Here is a 19,438-nt window from a genome sequence, read left to right on the forward strand (position 1 = left end):
AATCCAACTCTAAAAACTCTTCACGATCAAATATCTCGCTATCTTAACTTCTCCCCCTCTCCCCCGTCTTCCAACCTCAAACATTATTCTCAAAAATTCAACTCTACAAAAAAATTTCATGATCGAACATCTCGGTACCTTAACCTCATCCCCCTCCAAACCACCAAAGCAACTAACGTGGTCTCCACTCCCCCTCACCCCCTACCCCACTTTCCTCTGTTTTCTCACATTTCCCCTCAATTGTCTCTTTCTCTCTCTCTGTAATGAATATACAGAGCAAGTCACAGCCAAAAGTAGGTGAAAAGCAACCAAATAAATAACAAAATTTACTCAAATTTAGTATTAGTTTCCATGGAATAATTACTTCTCCTAACATGTACTTTACTACTATTACAATCTACGCCACTTAATCAAACATCCACCCACCCCCAGATGAACAAGAAAACAAAAGTAACCAGACAATACTGTACAGAGGACCCTTTTCTTTGTGTGTGTAGCAAAACCCTAAACTTTATTATTTTTTTTCAGATCTCTTCTGATTCATCAGTTGTTTGAGTTTTTTTGTTGATCTGAAACAACCCCATTTTCTTGATTTTACTGTATTATGGTGCAATGTTTATGTTTTTTGCTTTAGTTTATTGAAACCCCAAGAAGGGAAATGTCTGCTTCACTTGCTGCATTTGAGCGTCCAAGAATTGGTTCTTCTTCCGCGGTAAAGTTCTATTCTTTTTGCTTTTTACTTGTTTGTCAAAATTATCATTAAGTTTTGTGTACACTCGAACTTCAGAATGGGTATATTGTTGTTGTTGTTGTAGTATTTGCCTATCTTGTTTTGTTGGAAATGTAAGATGTTTGGGGAAAAAGTCGAGATTTTGGGGCCATTTGTGATGTGAATGATAATCAAATGAGCTCTGGACCTCACTTGTGGGATAACAATGGTTATGTTGTTTTCATGGGTTTTGTTTGTTGGAAATATAAGATGTTTGGGGAAAAAGTTGAGATTTTGGGGCCATTTGTGATGTGAATGATAATCAAATGAGCTCTGGACCTCACTTGTGGGATAACAATGGTTATGTTGTTTTCATGGGTTTTGTTTGTTGGAAATGTAAGAAGTTTGAAATAAAGGAGAGTTTTTGGGGTCATTGTGATGTCAATGATAGTCAAATGAGGTAGGGGTAAGTTTTCTGTATACTCTTAAGTCTACCCTCCGGACCTCACTTGTGAGATTACAATGGGTATATTGTTGTTGTTGTATTTGTCTATCTTGTTTTACTGGGTTTTGTTTGTTGGAAATGTAAGAAGTTTGAAAAAGGAGAAATTTTGGGGTCATTGTGTTGTCAATGATAGTCTTTTTTTTGAAACTGGTAACTTTAGTCTATATATCCACAGGTATACTACAACAAAAGTGTAGTTCCCCTTTGAAAGTGTTACAACTTACAGAATAGAAGACTAAACTGCTGCCTATGAACAATCTAGCACATCAAAGATGTCTTCTGTCCTAGTCAATGATAGTCTAATGAGGAAATATTGTTCTTTTGTGGAGGTTGTACTTGTTTAACTCAATATGAAGATTAAGAAAGGGAAAATTTGGGGTCAAATGATTATCATTCAGAAAGATTAGTTCTCTAAATTGGGTTATACTAGATTTACTCAAAAGATTGTTCTTGGTCGAACTGTGATTAATAGGTAGTATAGCTAAATCTCAGAACTAATTGGGATGGATTACTTGAATCCTGAATATTAAGTATGCTCCATTGCCATCTCATCTCAGTACTTAAGTAATTTGTCTTTTAAGGGAAATTAGTGATGAACAAGTGATTTCTTTTTTGCATTTCTTATATGCCAAATGCTGGAGAGAGAGCACTGTGGTTTTTTTTTCTTTTTTCCTAGTTTACACCTTGTCGACATTTGTCTCTTTTTGATAACCAAGTTCTTATCTCTATTAATGGTCATCAAGCCAAGTCTTTGGTTGTATGGAGGTGTTCTTAACGGGGTTCTATTGTTTCCTTGGTTTATTCATGTTGTTGTTCTTATTCTATTGTTCGAAATTTATTATTATCCTTCGTCTCCTTTAGTTTTCTTTATTCTCGACAGGATACAATATTTGTTTTTGACTGGTAAATTTCACTGTTTTAATTTAGAAACTTAGGGATGGTGAACCCAATCCCTGTATCCTCTGAAATACTAGGATCCTTCCTCTTGAGTTCACAAATTTCTCTTGTACGTAATGGCTTCATCTAGAAACAAAATGGAGCAAAAGAATTACTTCTGTTTAGATCTAGAATTTCCTACAGTATGAACAACTTCAAATTCACTTCGTGGTGTCATTATTGCAGCCTATAAACATAATATATCCTTTATTATTCATGGTCTCTATCCATATTTTCTCCAAAAAGTTTGTTACATGCAAATGCTTCTAATTTTCTTTTACTTTGTTTCTTGCTCTTAAAGCTCTAATTATGTAATAATCTGCAGGTTTTCAAGAGTGGACCACTATTCATCTCTTCCAAAGGTCAGTAAAGAATTTTTAATTTCCTTAAGACCTTCTTATAATTGGATGTTATGGTCCATGATGATTTGTCATGCCCGAGCTTACACAAGTAACTCAGAACATTGTCAAACTTTTACTTGTTAGACTGGTCATGCTCTAGCTTACAAAGTAACTCAGAACATTATCAAACTTCTACTTGCTAGACTGGACTTTTAGGTTAAATGAAGGGCAGGCTTTTTATATTTGCCCCATCTCTTTTGGATCCAATATTGGAAGAACAGTTTATTGTTAGCAGATAATTAGAAGGATGCTTATCATGACCATGATAACATTTTAATAATTAATTGATGGGATCAGACATCGTAGAACATAAAGATCCGGTGGTCTTTGACCTACTAAGTATTTGTACACGATGATGGAACTACTTATTCCTTGAATGAAAGGATGACGAGAGCACAGTTCAATCCAAACTGTAGAAGAGGGAAGATATTTTTCCGAGATACACCCATGAGAGCTAATGTTGAAGAATTACTATCTTAAAGGAGAAGAGATTTTGAAAATACTTAGTTGATGAGTAGAAAATATTCTCTCCCAAGATAGTTACAGGAGTAACGCTGACAAAATAAGCCCATATTTTATCAACCCGCCCATATTTTAATTAGTATAATTTGGGCTTCAATTCATATTTCACCCATAAGAATGTGTTAATATGGGAATTGAGGGATCATATAGGGTGTGTTTAGTATGCAGGTGTTTTCTAGTTTTCTCTTGTTTGATGGCTTGAATGTCTCCAAATGGACTTATTTTCCTCCAATTTAGGGGAAATGACTTCCCCATATAAAGTAAGAAAAATGGGGGTAGGGGGATGAAGAAGGAGAAGAGCAAGTGAAAAATAATTGTATTTTGGGAGGAGGGAAAAACTGTTTGGAAGAGAACAATGTGTGTAATGGTTATCTGTTTTTGGGTTGTAAAAAGATTTTGAATCTTCAAGATCATTATATTCCCCCATGTGCCTGTGATAGATTAGTCTTTTTGACTTCCCTTCAATTCAAGCTAAAGTTTGTCCCATACTTTACAACTTTCTGATTCTCTGTAATTGATAGAATTCTTCTGTGCTTTTATTTATTTTTTACAATCTGAATTTCCTTTATTATTTGGACTCGTTATCCCAACAAAAGAAAATCCAAAGAGCAACTTACCACATGAAGAAGTTCTAAATGTTGGTTGTTGATGGTGTAAACTGGATTTTTTAACTTCCTGCAGGACTAGGTTGGAAGTCTTGGAAAAAGCGCTGGTTCATCCTTACACGCACATCTTTGGTCTTTTTCAAGCATGATCCGGTTAGTATCTTTTATCCTGATACTGACTTTTATTTAATGGAAGATCACATTGAACTTACTCTTCATTACCTCATTCAAACTCTGTACACAGACAAGTTGTTGAAGTTAGAGCTACTTTTGTCCTATGATGTTCATGTCTATGACCTTTTGTTACCTATGAGATTCCAATAATTGTGTACGGTTGGTATGCCATTTAGTGCAGGTCATATTTTGTGTGAAATTCTCTGCTTTTATGTACTGCTTCTGTAAGGGATGCTATCAATAAATTGTATTAATGTGTAAAAATTGTCAGTTTGGGATAGCAGCATAGTTGATCAAAGAAATATATGAACAGTTGATGTTTCAATCATTGATGGTGGCACACGATTTACTTAGATAAATCATCTAGAGATGGTTTCTTTTTTGTACAAGTTCAAGGCAATGTTGATACTTGTTTGATTTATTTCTTTTAAAAGAATAACAACAAGAAAGTTTATTAATTTATCTAGAGACTACATAATGTGAAGTAGGATTTCATTAATTTAAGGATTTCCAGATCTCTCCATCTTGTACTTTTTTTTAGTGGCTGAAAAGTTAACTATCCTAAGAGGCATCAAGAAGTATCTTTTTTTAAATTGAAAATACTTTGATACTTGACTTAATAGAAAACTCTTGTTAAGAGATGATGGAAATGTCAATTGCATGGCTTCAAGATTTCTTCCTGATTTTGTTTCTTATGGTTGAGGGATAGTTATCCTTGCATAAGCTATTTAGGGATATAGTCCTCTTCAAGTTGTAACAGCAAAGCTATAAGGTGTAGTACTCTTCAAGTTGTAACAGCAAAGCTATAAGGTGACGGATTTTCCCATGACCTACTTAGAACTACCATTTAGGAGAAAGGTTGAAGATAGAGATTTATGGAATCACCTGACAAGGTTGAAAAAGGTTGGGTGGATTAAATATGCAATTTGTCCAAGGGAGAGAATTATTTTTGTGAAGTCCATTTTACCTAAAATAATCAACATATTACATGGTTCTTGTTCTGTATGCCAAGCAGTACCAAATAAGTTGGAGAAATATTTTCAGAAAAAGAAGAAGAGGTGAATAAAAAGTATCATTTGGTTGATTAGATGCGGAGGTACTTCTTGTGCGATGTAGAGGAGGGGAATAAAAGGCAGCATCTTTGGTTCAATGGAAGACAATAGAGGCCTCAATGAATGGGTGCTGGACTGCTGGGATTCGACATTTGTCAACATTCTGCTTGGCATTATGTAGGCAATAGTTATCAAGATTTTCTTATGAGGAGAATGTATTACCTAGAGGATATAACTCCTTAATGTGGATTAGCATTGATTGGTTGTTCTCAAAGAGGTAATGAATCCTTTTGGAGTTGGTTCATAGAAGGATATTACGACGGGAAAAGATACTTTTTCACAATACAAGGTATTCAGAATGGATAATGGCAGGAGAATTCAATTCGCAAGAAACACCTCTAGAGGAACATGCCTTTAGGTTTTTAAAATTGGTTTTACTTATAGGAGGGCTATATAGGAGGTGGAAGGGATTATGGAACACTGGGAGGAAGGAGGACCATACTGTGAGGTCTTATTACACTGTGGAGTCCAAGACCTCACAGTTTGGTCCTGCTTCTTTTTCCTTTCTTTCTCAGAATCAAGTGATTCATGTTCAATTACCAATTCCATCTGAATAGTTCTATTTTAGTGTTTTCGTCCTCTCTTTTGGATGTGAGTGACCTTGATGTATTGAATCCATAACATCTCTTTATCATTGTCAACCTATCAAATGGGTTTCCCAAAAACACGGAGAGCCGAAAAAGTTCGAGATGCAATATGCTGAAGGATCACACTTTATTTTGTCAACTAGTAGTCGAGTTTTTGATTTTACTTGCATGTCATGTAATTATTTTCTCTATTAATATATTCACTATTAGCTTGTTGAGACTCTCTTAAACTTTTGATGGTTAGTTACCATGTCTTATTTTGTCTCTGTGTACTTGATTATCAAGTCTCTACTAATTACCGATGTCAAGTTTGAATTTGTTTGAATTTCTGTACATAAATGCTTACAGTTAATGCTCCTCATGTAGAGCACACTTCCTCAGCGAGGTGGTGAAGTGAATCTAACTTTGGGGGGAATCGACTTAAATAATTCAGGGAGGTAATACACACATCATATTCTGGTCATCTAATTCATGTGTATCTTTCTGCTAACAACTGCTTGCTGTTCAGTGTTGTTGTCAGAGAAGATAAAAAGCTATTGACTGTACTGTTTCCAGATGGACGCGATGGACGAGCTTTTACACTTAAGGTGCTTCTGCCTCTCTATCTCCCCTTGATTGAATCCCCTCCAACTCACCACCTACCGCACACCCACCCACCCACCCACTGACGCACACACTGTTCTACATTAAAAAATGTTCTCAGAAACTCAGGACTTGTGATGTATCTGAGAAATGAGCCAGTTGCTAGCAGAATAGGTCTTTCATCATATCTTTCTATTCATTTGAGTTTTTTATAAGCCTCTTTGGGTAGTTTTGTATCAGTAATTCAGTATGTGTTGTATTCCATACTTCATAATCTGAGTACTGAATTTGCTAATCATAGCAGTGCTGCCGAAAATAGTATTAATAATTCTTTTTCTGAAACTATTTTTGTTGCGGCATCTTTTATTTTCTTTTTAAATTGGTATCCTTTCTTTCTTTGAATCAGTAATTGGTGAGGCATCTTATCTTCTTATATTGACAAATAACTCATTTTACATGTGTAGAATTGTTCCACTGACAATAAATGTATATGGAATCTCCCTACACCGACACCCGGGAAAAAATGCAATCTTGTTGAATGTTTAATATTTATATATACCTCAAGTCACACATCAATTGAATTTTCTCTACTAAGCCCCAAGCTTTCTACTGTAGGCAGAGACATCAGAGGATTTGTATGAGTGGAAGACTGCGCTCGAGCATGCTCTTGCACAAGCGCCTAGTGCTGCTTTGGTGATGGGACAGGATGGCATTTTCCGGAATGACGCTAGTGATTCCTTTGAAGGGTCTTTCCACCAATGTTAGTGCACTCTTTACTGTTACCTGCCTAGACTCATTGAGTTTCATCTTCGATGAGCAGATGAACATTGATTTGTTCAATTTTCATTATTTTAAGAAGTTTACTTTTCATTCAGGGAAGGATAAACACCCTGTTAAATCTTTTGTTGTTGGGAGACCAATTCTGCTTGCCTTAGAAGATATAGATGGAGGCCCTTCCTTTCTTGAGAAGGCACTGAAATTTCTTGAGAAGTATGGTAAGCCCACCCTTGATCCATTGTGAAGGCCTTTGGTGTAGGTTACACAGTGACATTATTGCGTGACCTTTTTGGTTATTTTAGTATTATTTAATATCATTTAAATACAACAACCATCTGTCTTTCTGGAATGATGGCTAGTTTTCTTCAATTGCGATTACATTCATGGTCTAGCTTCCTTTTTATAGTAAGAAAACTTTCTAATTAGGAAGAAAGAAGAATGATCCAAGGACAAGCATTTAACTGATGGAAAGGTGGATAATCTTAGAATTACATTGAATTTGTTAAAACATTCTCACTCTGCAGTAAGGCATGTGCATTGTTGTCCTTACTGAAGATGCTGAATGGGTGCAGAGAAAATTAGATTCTGTTTTAATTGAATCTGGCTATATAATTTCTGTTTTCGCAGGTACCAAGGTCGAAGGTATATTACGGCAGTCTGCAGATGTCGAGGAAGTGGAGCGGAGGGTAAAAGAATATGAAGAAGGTAAATTTTTTGTTTGATGAATGACATCTTCCTTGTATATTGAAACATTTGGAAGAAAGCTTGTATGTTGTCTGATGCTATCTTTTTTCTTCACACGGGAAGAATTGAAATATTTAATGGCTTGGCATGTTTGGATGGAATATTTCCCACTGAGAATATTGAGTAAAGTAGTTCTATAGTCTAACTTTTGTATATGAGCAGACACAATCTCTCTCTTGTAACATTTGTTTTTCTGCATCTTCTTGAAGCTTTTTAAAATGAATATCCCTTTCTTTATCAAATAAAAGTTGTGTTTTCTAGTTAGAATCAATTAATCAGATACTAGAATTATGCAGTGTTGAATTCTTTCCTAGTTAGAATACGTGTTTGTACTAAAAACAAACTTATGTTTGTCCTTCTTGTCCGTTTCTGGTCTCTTGTGGTTAAATGTTGATCCAGATCTAGTTTTGGCCTGCTAAACTGCCGCTTTCCTTTGGTTGAAAACATGCCACAAGAGACCTTTTACTTGTTTCCTTGATACCTTTTTTCTTGTTTTATTTCCATGCAATGCTGACTTGCTATAGACATACTAAAATGTGATTCACTTACTATCCTTTTCTTGCCTTTCTTTTCCTATCCTGTCTTTGGTGTTTTAGAAATATGGTCTGGCTAACTGCTACACCGTTGGAGAACACGAACTAAGAATTTGTAGGGGTTTATTACGTGCCCTCAGCCCTGCTGTTTCAGAATAAACATATTTTCTATTGCTAATCCATGTCAAATTGTTTGAAGGCAAAACTGAATTTGGCCCCGGAGAGGATGCTCATGTAATTGGTGACTGTGTTAAGGTATTGGTCTGATGAACTTATTACTTGTTTGATCCTGTTATCTCATTCTGGTGTTGTATATCTTAATTCGCTTTAATTATGATTGGAGCTACCCTTTATGCAGCATGTACTTCGTGAGCTTCCCTCATCTCCTGTTCCTGCTTCCTGCTGTACTGCTCTGTTGGAAGCTTATAGTAAGTAAACTTGCCAACATTTGTTAAGACATTTTACAATTATTTCTCAGAGTATTCAAGTGCTTGGTACTTTGCGGTTATTTCTAACAACCATCACAGCTCCCTTCCTGATGTTTCTAGTAGTTTCTTTTTTCACAATTTTGCTTGTCTTCTTATTGTCCTGCATATATCCGATGGAGAGGGTGCCTTAATAAATAGTTCAAATTTTTTGGGCTTCCAATTATCAAAGGCTAGAAGTTTTGAACTAGTAAGATTTGAGAAGTTTAAGATTTATTGAAGTTCTTGGAACTTTGAGAGGAACTTAATTCATCTCTTTATTTGTCAGTCGTATATTCTCAAGATATGAAATTATCTATTGGTCAATTTGTTGGTCGCCAGAACTGTTTCTGTTCATTATGGTTACATGTGCTACTTGTTTGTATTTAGTTAACATTCTTCAGTTTAGTCAGGTAAAACTTAAACAAATCAGTTTTCTAACTTCTACTTGTTTCTCTTTTTGGCCCAAAGAAATTGATCGAAAGGAAGCCCGAGTTAATGCTATGCGCTCTGCCATTCTCGAAACATTTCCTGATCCAAATAGGCGCTTATTACAGAGGTATGCTCTTTTAGTGATCTGCTGATATGGTTGTGTATTTATGTTTTGATCCTTTGTTTTTATTTTTTGTTACTATCTTTTATGTGGCCAATGATGTTTTACTAGGTGAAAAGTTGTTTATGATATATAATGGATCTGTTTTGGCAATTGAATGCTTACAATCTCTTTGTTTTATGTAATGCTGAGTGGATCATTGTAATTCCTTGATTTCTTGGCCAAATAAATCCTTGGAAATCTTACTGATTTGTTACTGTCACAAGAAACAAAAATTTACTTGGATCTATCAGTATTGTATGCTGAGCAATTGTTTCTGCCTGTTGTCCATTAACTTATTATTGAGACAAACTGTATTTTATCTGGATTTGAAATTGTTATGGTTTGCTGGACAATGTCTGTCCATTAATTTTTGGTTAAGACATTAGTTTAATCATCGCCAAAATGTCAAGAAAATAAATGGAAAAACTAGAAGGATTTACATTTCAGGCCCTTGATTTGCTTCCATATGTTAAATGTGTGTGGGGGACGAAAAACTTTCTTTTGTATAGCAGTTTTTCATGTAGCACCATATTCATGTGATGTGATGCACCATTGTAATGATTGATTAATTCTTTTTGTCTAAAATGAACTTCATTTATCTGAAACTTAATTGGAGAAAGTGGGGAACTGAATGAAATTGAATTCTAGAGGAGCAGATGATAGTAAGGAGTCAAAAGGTACAGGTTTATATATTTTCATGAACATCTTATTGGAGGTTTATAAAACAATAAATATACTAAATTATGATATAAAACAATAGGCAAAATTAAAGAAAGTACAGTTGATCATCTATGGTTCCAAAATTAAATAGGGGATTCCAGTGTACTATTGTGAACTGACTGAGGAATCTCTATATTCTTCAAAAGACCTATTTGATGATTAAAGCTCATTCAGTTGACTATTATTTATCTCAAAAGGACAAAGTTGATCTACTTGATTATAATGTTCTGTTTGCAGTTTGGCCTGTTATTGGTGGTAGAGAATTAATTATACCAAAACAACTTGGTGTGGAGTTATACGTCCGTGTTGGTCACTACACAACTATAAACCTGCCCTTTCCCCCTTTCTCCAAATGGTTTCACCCAATTAATGCACCTCACTGGTTTATGCTGGACTGCCCTCTGTGTCTCTATTTGCAATAATCCTGATGAGAGGTGGTTAATTCCTGGGGTTATTCTGGCCAATCTTAGATATTTCCTTTTACTGCCATGTTGTACGTCCATTTTGCGAACTTTTCAACCAAGAAGACTAGTTATGAGAGGAGACGCTCTTTAAATCCTCAGTTTTCTAGTAATACACTTTAGATCTGTGCATTGTTTTAGTTTCCTGTCTTAATTTGAAGAAGATGAATTTTGTAGGCTAATGCAGATATTTTTTGTTTTTTGTTTAACTAAAAGAAACCTATCAATTTGCCAACCTAACCTGTGAAGTTGCTAGTGCAGAATTCTGAAGATGATGTATACAATTTCTTCACATCAATCTGAAAATCGGATGACACCATCTGCTGTTGCTGCTTGTATGGCACCATTACTTTTAAGGCCTCTTTTAGCTGGCGAATGTGAGTTGGAGGATGATTTTGACTTCAATGGTGACAATTCTGCTCAGCTTCTTGCTGCTGCTAATGCAGCCAATAATGCCCAGGCTATCATTACTACTCTTCTCGAGGAGTATGAGAATATTTTCGATGTAAGTTGCAATCATTGATGAAAAGAAAAACAGTGAAAATCTTTTAAGATTATCTCTTTCATCTTTTTCCCTTGATTTACTGTTGTTGGTTTTAGCTTGGTTAATCCTACAACAATGTGTGTCGGTGGACGTGCTTAGCTATTCGTTGTATTTCTTACAGGATGATAATCTACATAGGTGCTCTATTTCAGCGGACTCTCAAATTGGACATAGTGGGAGTGAAGAATCATCAGATAATGAGAATATGGATATGAAGGACAATGGTTATCATGATGCTGAAAATGAGGTTGATCCAGATACCGATGATGATTGTGATCGCATATTGAGTGGTAAATTAAGCGAAAGCAGTGGTTCCGCTGCCAGTGATCTTTATGATTATAAGGTTCTCTCTTGTTCCCTTCATTCTCATGACTAAAGATTCTGTGTCTTCCGTTTTGTCGTATTCCTATTTTTCCTTTTTAGTCTTAATAGTCTGTTTGTTACTTGAGCTAGGGGTCTTTCAGAAAATAGCCTCTCTACCTCCATAAGGTAGAGGTAAGGTCTGTATACACCCTACACTCCCCAGACCTCACCTTGTGGGATTATACTGGGTATGTTGTTGTAATCTTAATAAATAGTCTGTTTGTCCAAGCTTTTGAGAAGTCAACAACAACATCCAACTAAGTGGAGTTTGGGGAGAGTGGTTTAACATAGTCAATCCTACAACAATGTGTATCGGTGGACGTGCTTAGCTATTTGTTGTGTTTTCTTAGAGGATGATAATCTACATAGGCTACGCAAACCTAATCCCTACCTTGTGAAGGCAGAGATGCTGTTTTAAAGGACCCGGTTCCTTCTGAAACAGTACTTACTCCTTGTTACCCAAAGCAGGGGTCAAGACAAAAGGGATGAGATTTAGAAGAATGTTCCTCAATAGAATCCAGGGAAACCCCCTTTCTCGAGCCAACAGTCACACCGACCCCCTCTCCACCTACCCCAAGCAACTAAAACCTGTTAATATGGCTGCTGTAAATATGGCTTTTAGCACTGCCTTTTTGCTAATGGGATATAACTCTGTTTCCTTTTAAAAAAATAATAATTTATTACCAGTTTGGCGATTGTAAACTGTCCTCTAAATAACTTTTGAAGTTCTCTCTTTCTCCTCTTTCTTTTTTCATTTGACAAAAGTCACTTGTTTTTGTGATGACTCAATTTGAATTGTTATGGAACAGAATCTGAGGTTACGACCACATTTTTCTTAGTAGATTAAGTGTCATCATTGATTACTTCTAGACTTCCTGCGAAGTAGTCATGTTATGGGACTTAATTCAAATGGGTGAGTCTGCACAAAATGTAATTGCAGTGTGTCCATTATTACTCCTTAATCATGTACGGATGAAAAATAGCTCCATAATAAGCTGGTAGAAACTCAGAGGAAGTTACTTTGATATTTGTGTCATCTGCCCTTATAATTGTTAAATTTCTTAGACCTTGTCAAAAAAAAATTGTTAAATTTCTTAGATGGATATGACGAATTTAGAACCCCTATAGCCTCTGTATGCTATGTTCTGTGAGTATTTATTTGGATTGCGTTGATTTTCTGCACAGGGGGTTGGAGGGAATGACTCAGATATTGGATCTCCAAGAGATGGTTGTTTACAAGGAGTGAAATTGAAACCGAAAGTGGACCCTCAGCCACTTGCAGGCTCTAATGTCTCATTGCATGAACAATTGGAAAGACGTGGAAATGAGATAAATGCTTTTCACGAATTGGCTGTTACTGAGTCTCAGCGATCTATGGGTGAGATACTCTCATCTATGGATCCTGGGCCACCCCTGGGTGTCCCTGTACCTGATTCTGGCATAGAGAAACCGAGTGGGAAGCTAACACCTTCTAACCAGAATGTTAAAAGGTCAACATTTTGGGGGAGAAGCAATGTGAGTGTTAGCATTTATTTGTGAACTTCATTTTCCGATGAATGCCCGATGTTCTTAGTGCAAAATATGAGGCATTAATCCATGATTGCATTAGAATGTTGATTTTTGTTGCATAAAGCATTCCGGAGCAGGTGCTGTTTTACTCATGCTAGGATTGATGTGAAAAATCCACAGATTTTCTCGTGTCTAGAATAGCCTACACTAGATCCTATAAGTTTGAACTGTGAGTCTGTGACTTCATTTTGATAGAGCTGGTGATTAGGATATGCAAGATGGGAAGCATACCTGTACTCATTTCTTGCTGACATAATGGTGACAACAGCTAAATGTGCGTGCTGATTATGATGGAATTGTCATTCATAAACATTATTATTTGTGGACAACACATCAGTACCCTCCTCATCTGTGTAAAGTTGAGATTAAATTTGATAAAATCATTGAATATATACATCTGCTTCTGTATCTATTATAACAAATATAAACAAGATAATTTGTCTGCTTCATTAGATGTATCATGATTGCTGAATAAGGAATCTAATCCTCTGATTGTTACTTTTGCACAGGGTAGAAGTACTCCATCAACAGAATCAATTGATTCTTCTGGAGAGGAAGAGTAAGGCTTCTTATCTCTCCTGGTATTTAGAGACTTATTTTAGAATTTGAGTTAATTGAAATATGTCTCCGTTTTGATTGAAGAAGAATTATGGATTGATGTCTCTATGGTACAAAAAGGATTTTAAATTCTTTAATATCTAGATGGTTTAATTATCTATAAATTGTATATCTTGTTTTTGGTCAAAGTTGGGAGAAAGATAAGATTCTGGGATGTGGGAGCTGTAGATTGGTCAAGTAGTAACAAATAATAATACCTTAAATAGTTTTGTAGCTGAATTTAGACTTGTCTTTTGTCCTTCAACTAAACTAGTAGAAGGAAGATACTAATAAATAGTCAAGTTCGGGGTCTGTGTGAGGCAAGGTGATTATGTCAATGCAAAGTCTTGGTGTGCTCTGAATTAAATGTGCCAAGTTTAGGGAAGTTTTAGGTATTCTTCCTATCCAAAATTTATGATCTCTAATCTAATGAAACAAAAGGAGGGGGACATTGTGCGATTAAAATAATGCTTTTATTTAAATGAAATGTTTGTGCAAATAGGCATCTTTTTACTACTTGTATCGTGCTATTTGGAAATTGCTGCATTGGTTTGTCAGTGTACCAATGCCATCTGATGTCAACACTTGCTATTTTTGCAAATATGCATATTATGCTTGTATCCTGCTAGCTGACAATTTCTTCATTGATATTTCATTGACTCAATGCTCATCTATTTCTCTGTGCCTTCCAATTTAAATTTTGTATTCTGTTGATTTGTATCCTCTTTGTAATTCAACACTGGAAGAGACAATGCTTCAGGTAAGCTGGAGTGACACTAAATTTCCTGTTTCAAAGCTTGTTCATGGGTTATAAACTTTTGAAGATGGCCTCCATGAATGAATTTTTGGGCAAAGTACTTGTTAGTTTCACCTTGTTTCATCCTTTTATCATTCAAAGTCTCTAAGATGGGCCTTTTTGACATGTCAACAGGCTTGCTATACAGAGACTTGAGATAACAAAAAATGACTTGCGCCATAGGATTGCGAAGGAGGTATAGATCCCAGTTTGTGTTCTATCTTATGATTCATGAGTTTCATTCTCTTCTTTGCTAAGTCCATTTAGTTTTAACCTGTGTTTAGGCAAGAGGAAATGCGATTCTACAAGCAAGCCTGGAGAGACGAAAACAAGCTTTGCACGAGCGTCGCTTGGCCCTTGAACAAGATGTATGAGAGTAATTACCCCCTGTTAAGACCACAAAGTGTTGTCCATTTAAACTAATTTATTTATTCTCTCTTTAATAATGTAGCAACTGCAAAACTCAATTGCATTGCATGATTCTTGATAACCTTTTGTTTCTTCCTTTCTATATATGCGTATCAATTGTAATTTCTAAAAAATTCCCTTATTTTATGTGGTTAGTTGGCTGCTGTTTACTAGTATCCCTACCAATCATCTGTTTCTTCTCTACTCTGTCCAAGTTTTCATCTTTTGGTCACAACTGTAAATATAGCTGGTTTTGCTACTCTTGTATAATTCCTAATTCTTCTTAAGATGTGTTCTGCACTTTGTAGACTGAAGTTTTTGCACTCACAAGTTCACACTTTTTATCTGGTAAATTATTAAACCACGTGTAACTTTTATGAAGGTGGCTAGACTACAAGAACAATTACAAGCTGAGAGAGACTTGAGAGCTGCACTAGAAGTTGGTTTGAGCATGTCTTCTGGACAGTTGTCGGGTTCTCGTGCAATGGATTCCAAGGTTGTACTGATGATCTAGTAACTGTTGGCATTTTCCTTCCCATTGATTTGCTCTATTTCTAATAAGGTATTTTACTTTTATGAAGACTAGGGCTGAGCTTGAAGAAATAGCCCTTGCGGAAGCAGATGTGGCTAGATTAAAGCAGAAAGTTGCTGAGTTGCACAATCAACTTAATCAGCAACGGCAGCATCATTATGGCTCATTAGCTGATGCTTGTGATCGTTATCAAAATGGGCCAAACCATAATTCTCAGTTGTGAGTGTAATTTCAGTTTTTTTGGGTACTTTTTCAAGTGTCCTTGTTTCAATTTCAAGTGCTTCTTAGTGGCATGCTAATGCAATAATTGAGAAGCTATTGTTGTTTATAACTGACTAGAAGAGAATTCCATTTTGATCATGGGCTGTTCCATTTTATCATGTCAACATGAGTCATGACTATCTAAACTGTAAATCAAATTTTAATTCCAGCACCAAGTGTTTCCCAAGCTAATGATATCTTTTCTTATTCCTTGTTATAACCAGAAAATCACTTGAATCATTGCAACTGCTAGTGATGCTGCCAATAATTGAGGTTTTCATGATAGCTCTTGGTAAATCAGTAGGAAAAGGATAAGAGAAAGATTTTTAGGGCATAACCCCACTTGTGGGATTGCACTGGGTATGTTGTAGAAATAAAGAATCAATATGTCCCAGTGAGAAATAAAGATTCGGGAGAGTACTATTAAGATGCACAACATTCCTGTCTTACACAAAGCCCTTATTATATGCATACTTTCCACAGTACAGTACTTAATTTTCAATGTGGGACACTAAGCGTAGTGTTATATATCATATCTGACGGTCCCTGTATGTGAAAATATAGGATTGCTTCGTTGATTAGCTTCAATTCTAAGTACTCTTTAAGTACTGCATTTTGACGTACTTGATGTCATTCTATCTTAGTAAATTTGACCGAGAAGTGCTTGTCTTATAACATACAAGTCTAAATAAGTTTTAGTTATGTAGTCTAGTGGTGGATGTTGCAGGTTTTTAGTTACTAGCTACTCAACACTCATTGAGTATGCCATAAGCACAAGCAGACATGTTTTTTCTAAGATGTACATTTATCTCTGCATTGTTATTTTTTTTTCTACATGAAATATTCAAGGCTTTCTTATATAGCAGCTGATATTTCTTTTCTTTTTTTTTTTTTCTGTTTTTTTTGTTGTACGACATTCATGTTAAGAGTACACAGATGCACTGTTCCTTTTCAATAAGAACGAGGAAGTGATCCTAGTTGGAGCATTGCATGCACTTTCCTTTTCTTTGAATATTTATATTTTGATAAATTTCTCTTACTTACCAAGTGTATTCTCCGTCTGTAGGAAATATTACCAGCAAGATTTTGACACGACGCTCGCTTTCTGTAATCATGAAAGAAGACAAAGAAATGAGGTGATTTTGTCCTCCTGTATATAATGGGTTAATATAAGCATATTAGTGGTAATGCATTTTGTATGAACAATTTCGGCCTTCACACATTCTTTTCGAATTGTCTCCGTGATAAAAGTCAATCATGCAACATCCTCTCTGGTTTTGCACATTCTTGGTCATGCTGTCAGTGATGTGTTTTTGAGCTATTAAGTTGAACATTATTGTATTTTTGGTCATGCACTTGATCACCCAATAGAACTAAAAAAGAATAAAGACCAGCATAAAAGGGAGGGGATAAAGAGAAAGAAGTTATTAGGGGAAACTGCTTGTTGTGAATAGATTCCTTTGCGCTTTATCTTGCTTTACTTTATATAATTTGTGAGCTAATTTAAAAGATCTCCTTCCCTTGATATTTTAAAAGTTCAATACTTTTACCGCTAAATGTGATGGCCTATTATTCATATGAAAAAATATTAGTGGATTTATGTGAATGAATGCAGTCTTAAACCTCATCGACACCTGAAAAATATTAACTGAATTTTCTCTCTATGACATATTCATCCAGGGAGCATGCTATAATTTTTTTTTTCCATTTGGAATTCGCAAAAGCTGAAAGGGTTTTAAGATATTGAAAGAGTTGTTATGGCTGAGCTCTATGGACTTGAAAAATGTGAATGTTTATCTGACTAATTTATTCATTCGCAAAAGAAAAGAGAAGTAGATGCAAATTATGATGTTTTAGATGCTGGAAGTTGCGAGATTTTCTTTCATTTATAAAGAAGAATTAAATGCTAACATTCTAGATGCTTAGGTTGTGGAGTTTTAAATTGATTTGTTGATTCTATGTTTGTAGTTTATAAAAGTTTCTCATATAGTGAACGTTCCAAAACGATGCAGGAATTGCTGGGATCAGATTTAAGGAATATGAAAGGACAAGTACTGACATCCACCTCTGGTATGAGGCAGCCTACTCGGAAACAACTCCGAGAGACAAGCTTAAGTGATTCTAAGAGTACTGAAGCATCAACTGGTCTGTCTGTGGGTGAATGTGATGCTGTTGATTCTTCCCCCCTGCATCCCACTTCAAAGGCCACTGAGGTAACAAGTGAAAACTTCGTCTTTTTGTGTTCACACTTAAAAGCATGCACGAGTTGGCACACGAAGGCTCCAATACATAGCACATATGGATGACCCCACTGACGTAGATACGATACATCACAATTTTGCTAGATCATTTCTATAGATGGTAGCTTGTGCACACCTCGACTTGACTGTTCCACACACCACTAATGTACGTATCGGGTAATTTTGTTCACCAAGGCTTAGGTAGATGAGAAGAAATCACATAGCGTTTTTTTTGCTTCTTTTGGGATTTGGACCCTGGTTTCCCATGGTTTACACCCATAAGTGCCACTTTAGCATTTGGACCACGGTTTGCTTGTATCACTTTTCAATTTAGCCGTATCAGAATAGTAGAAATATACACCATAGAGTTTGCACTTATTTTAAGATGAAGTTGGTACATATGCTGAAATGTTGTGTCATTTTGTGTCGTCTTTTGACCATTGTTTTAGCAGGCTATGGATTATACACGACACCCTTCGGCTGCATCTTCCACTTTGGTTGAATTAACAACACGTTTAGACTTCTTCAAGGAAAGACGCTCTCAGCTGATGGAACAACTCCATAACCTTGACCTAAACTATGGATCAACATCTCATCAGCCTATGTACAAACCTTCATCTCCTCCATGGAACTAATTGCAAAACGGAAGCTGCAACGCTCCCATCATCTGTATATCCTTTGTGTATTATAGCGTATAGGTTTCTCACGTACTGTGTACTTCGAGGTATCGTTATTGTACTCATCTCTGTCCTTTCTTTTTTGGTTGTATTGTTGTTATCTGTGTCTTGTTAGTGATCTCATTGATTCTGAAATTCATACTGTAACATAATAAAAATGTATATTATTGTGTTGTCTAATAGACAAAGCACCTTTGCTGTGTGCAGTTGAAAATTTTTCATGTATATTTGTTGTTAGTAATTTTGTCGAGGTTATGATTGGTCTAAAGGCGGATCACAGGCAGATTTCTCGGTTTTCAAAAAAAAAAAAAAAAGAAGTTTGTTGAGGCATGTCATGTTACTTGGTACTTTGGAACTAAGATAATTGTGTCATAAAACCAATGGAACCACAAAAATTGAGCTAAAATAAACTCTTTTTACGTTGGAGGTCTCAAGTTCGAACCCTCTTGCCAGTAAAAGCAAAAGGTCTGCGTTCTGGGTCGAGTTTCTGGTGCGGGTTACCTCTCCTATGTGGTTGTGAGCTATTGCATAGGAGCAGAGCTTTATCCTGTGCGCACTCAAAAGATAGCGAGTGCGGGTTTCTCTTGTGGTAAAAAAAAAAACTCTTTTCATACATATTTCGAAAATTCATGAATTTATACACACGAAAATTAAGATAATCTTAAATTTCTATTTTTTTGTGATACAAACTTGAAAAAATGACTGTTATGGTTAGTTACACTATATTCATGAGTTAGTATACACGAAAAGTTAGTATACAAACTCCAAAATGGATTTAAAAAACAATGAGTATGATTTGATAGGCCATAATAATGAGCACATAAAATTTGGGTTCAAATAGAGTCGATTTTAGAAAACATATGGTCTTAATGCACACTAATTATCAAAGATAATTATGTGATACATAAAGTCTTAAAAAGTATTTTGCTTATCGTCACGAATGTACCCACAAAATTTAAGCTCAAACAAGGTTAGTCACATACATTACAAAAAATTGAGATAATCCTAGTATTTCGAAAACAAG

General features: G+C 35.6%; 1 protein-coding gene across 4 annotated transcripts; it reads left to right on the forward strand.

The window, feature by feature from the left end:
* The first annotated feature begins 279 nt into the window (after window positions 1-279).
* On the forward strand, window positions 280-18,639 carry LOC107006844 (rho GTPase-activating protein 7-like). 4 transcript variants are annotated; one of them, XM_027913964.1, is made up of 22 exons: window positions 280-712; window positions 2,476-2,512; window positions 3,755-3,831; window positions 5,918-5,988; window positions 6,060-6,138; window positions 6,749-6,893; window positions 7,009-7,128; window positions 7,538-7,615; window positions 8,387-8,442; window positions 8,546-8,615; window positions 9,123-9,210; window positions 10,689-10,932; window positions 11,093-11,314; window positions 12,520-12,849; window positions 13,413-13,462; window positions 14,432-14,492; window positions 14,581-14,664; window positions 15,087-15,200; window positions 15,286-15,452; window positions 16,564-16,633; window positions 17,510-17,710; window positions 18,187-18,639. In XM_027913964.1, the coding sequence occupies exons 1-22, from the start codon at window positions 659-661 to the stop codon at window positions 18,370-18,372; spliced, it is 2,604 nt and encodes an 867-aa protein (XP_027769765.1). In that variant the 5' UTR covers window positions 280-658; the 3' UTR covers window positions 18,373-18,639. The 4 variants fall into 4 exon arrangements, with proteins under 4 accessions (XP_027769765.1, XP_015060847.1, XP_027769766.1 ...); XM_015205361.2 differs by having other exon boundaries at window positions 284-712; window positions 15,286-15,455; XM_027913965.1 differs by having other exon boundaries at window positions 286-712; window positions 18,190-18,639.
* Window positions 18,640-19,438: the final 799 nt, after the last annotated feature.

This window comes from Solanum pennellii, chromosome 1 (assembly GCF_001406875.1).
Source record: "Solanum pennellii chromosome 1, SPENNV200".
Taxonomy (NCBI): Eukaryota; Viridiplantae; Streptophyta; class Magnoliopsida; order Solanales; family Solanaceae; genus Solanum; species Solanum pennellii.

Excerpts from the sequence above, each read along its gene's own strand:
- LOC107006844 (XM_015205361.2), top strand. The coding sequence starts at position 659 with ATGTCTGCTTCACTTGCTGCATTTGAGCGTCCAAGAATTGGTTCTTCT. Across the intron at positions 713-2,475 it reads GAATTGGTTCTTCTTCCGCG|GTTTTCAAGAGTGGACCACT; the intron begins GTAAAGTTCTAT and ends AATAATCTGCAG. Across the intron at positions 12,850-13,412 it reads CATTTTGGGGGAGAAGCAAT|GGTAGAAGTACTCCATCAAC; the intron begins GTGAGTGTTAGC and ends ACTTTTGCACAG.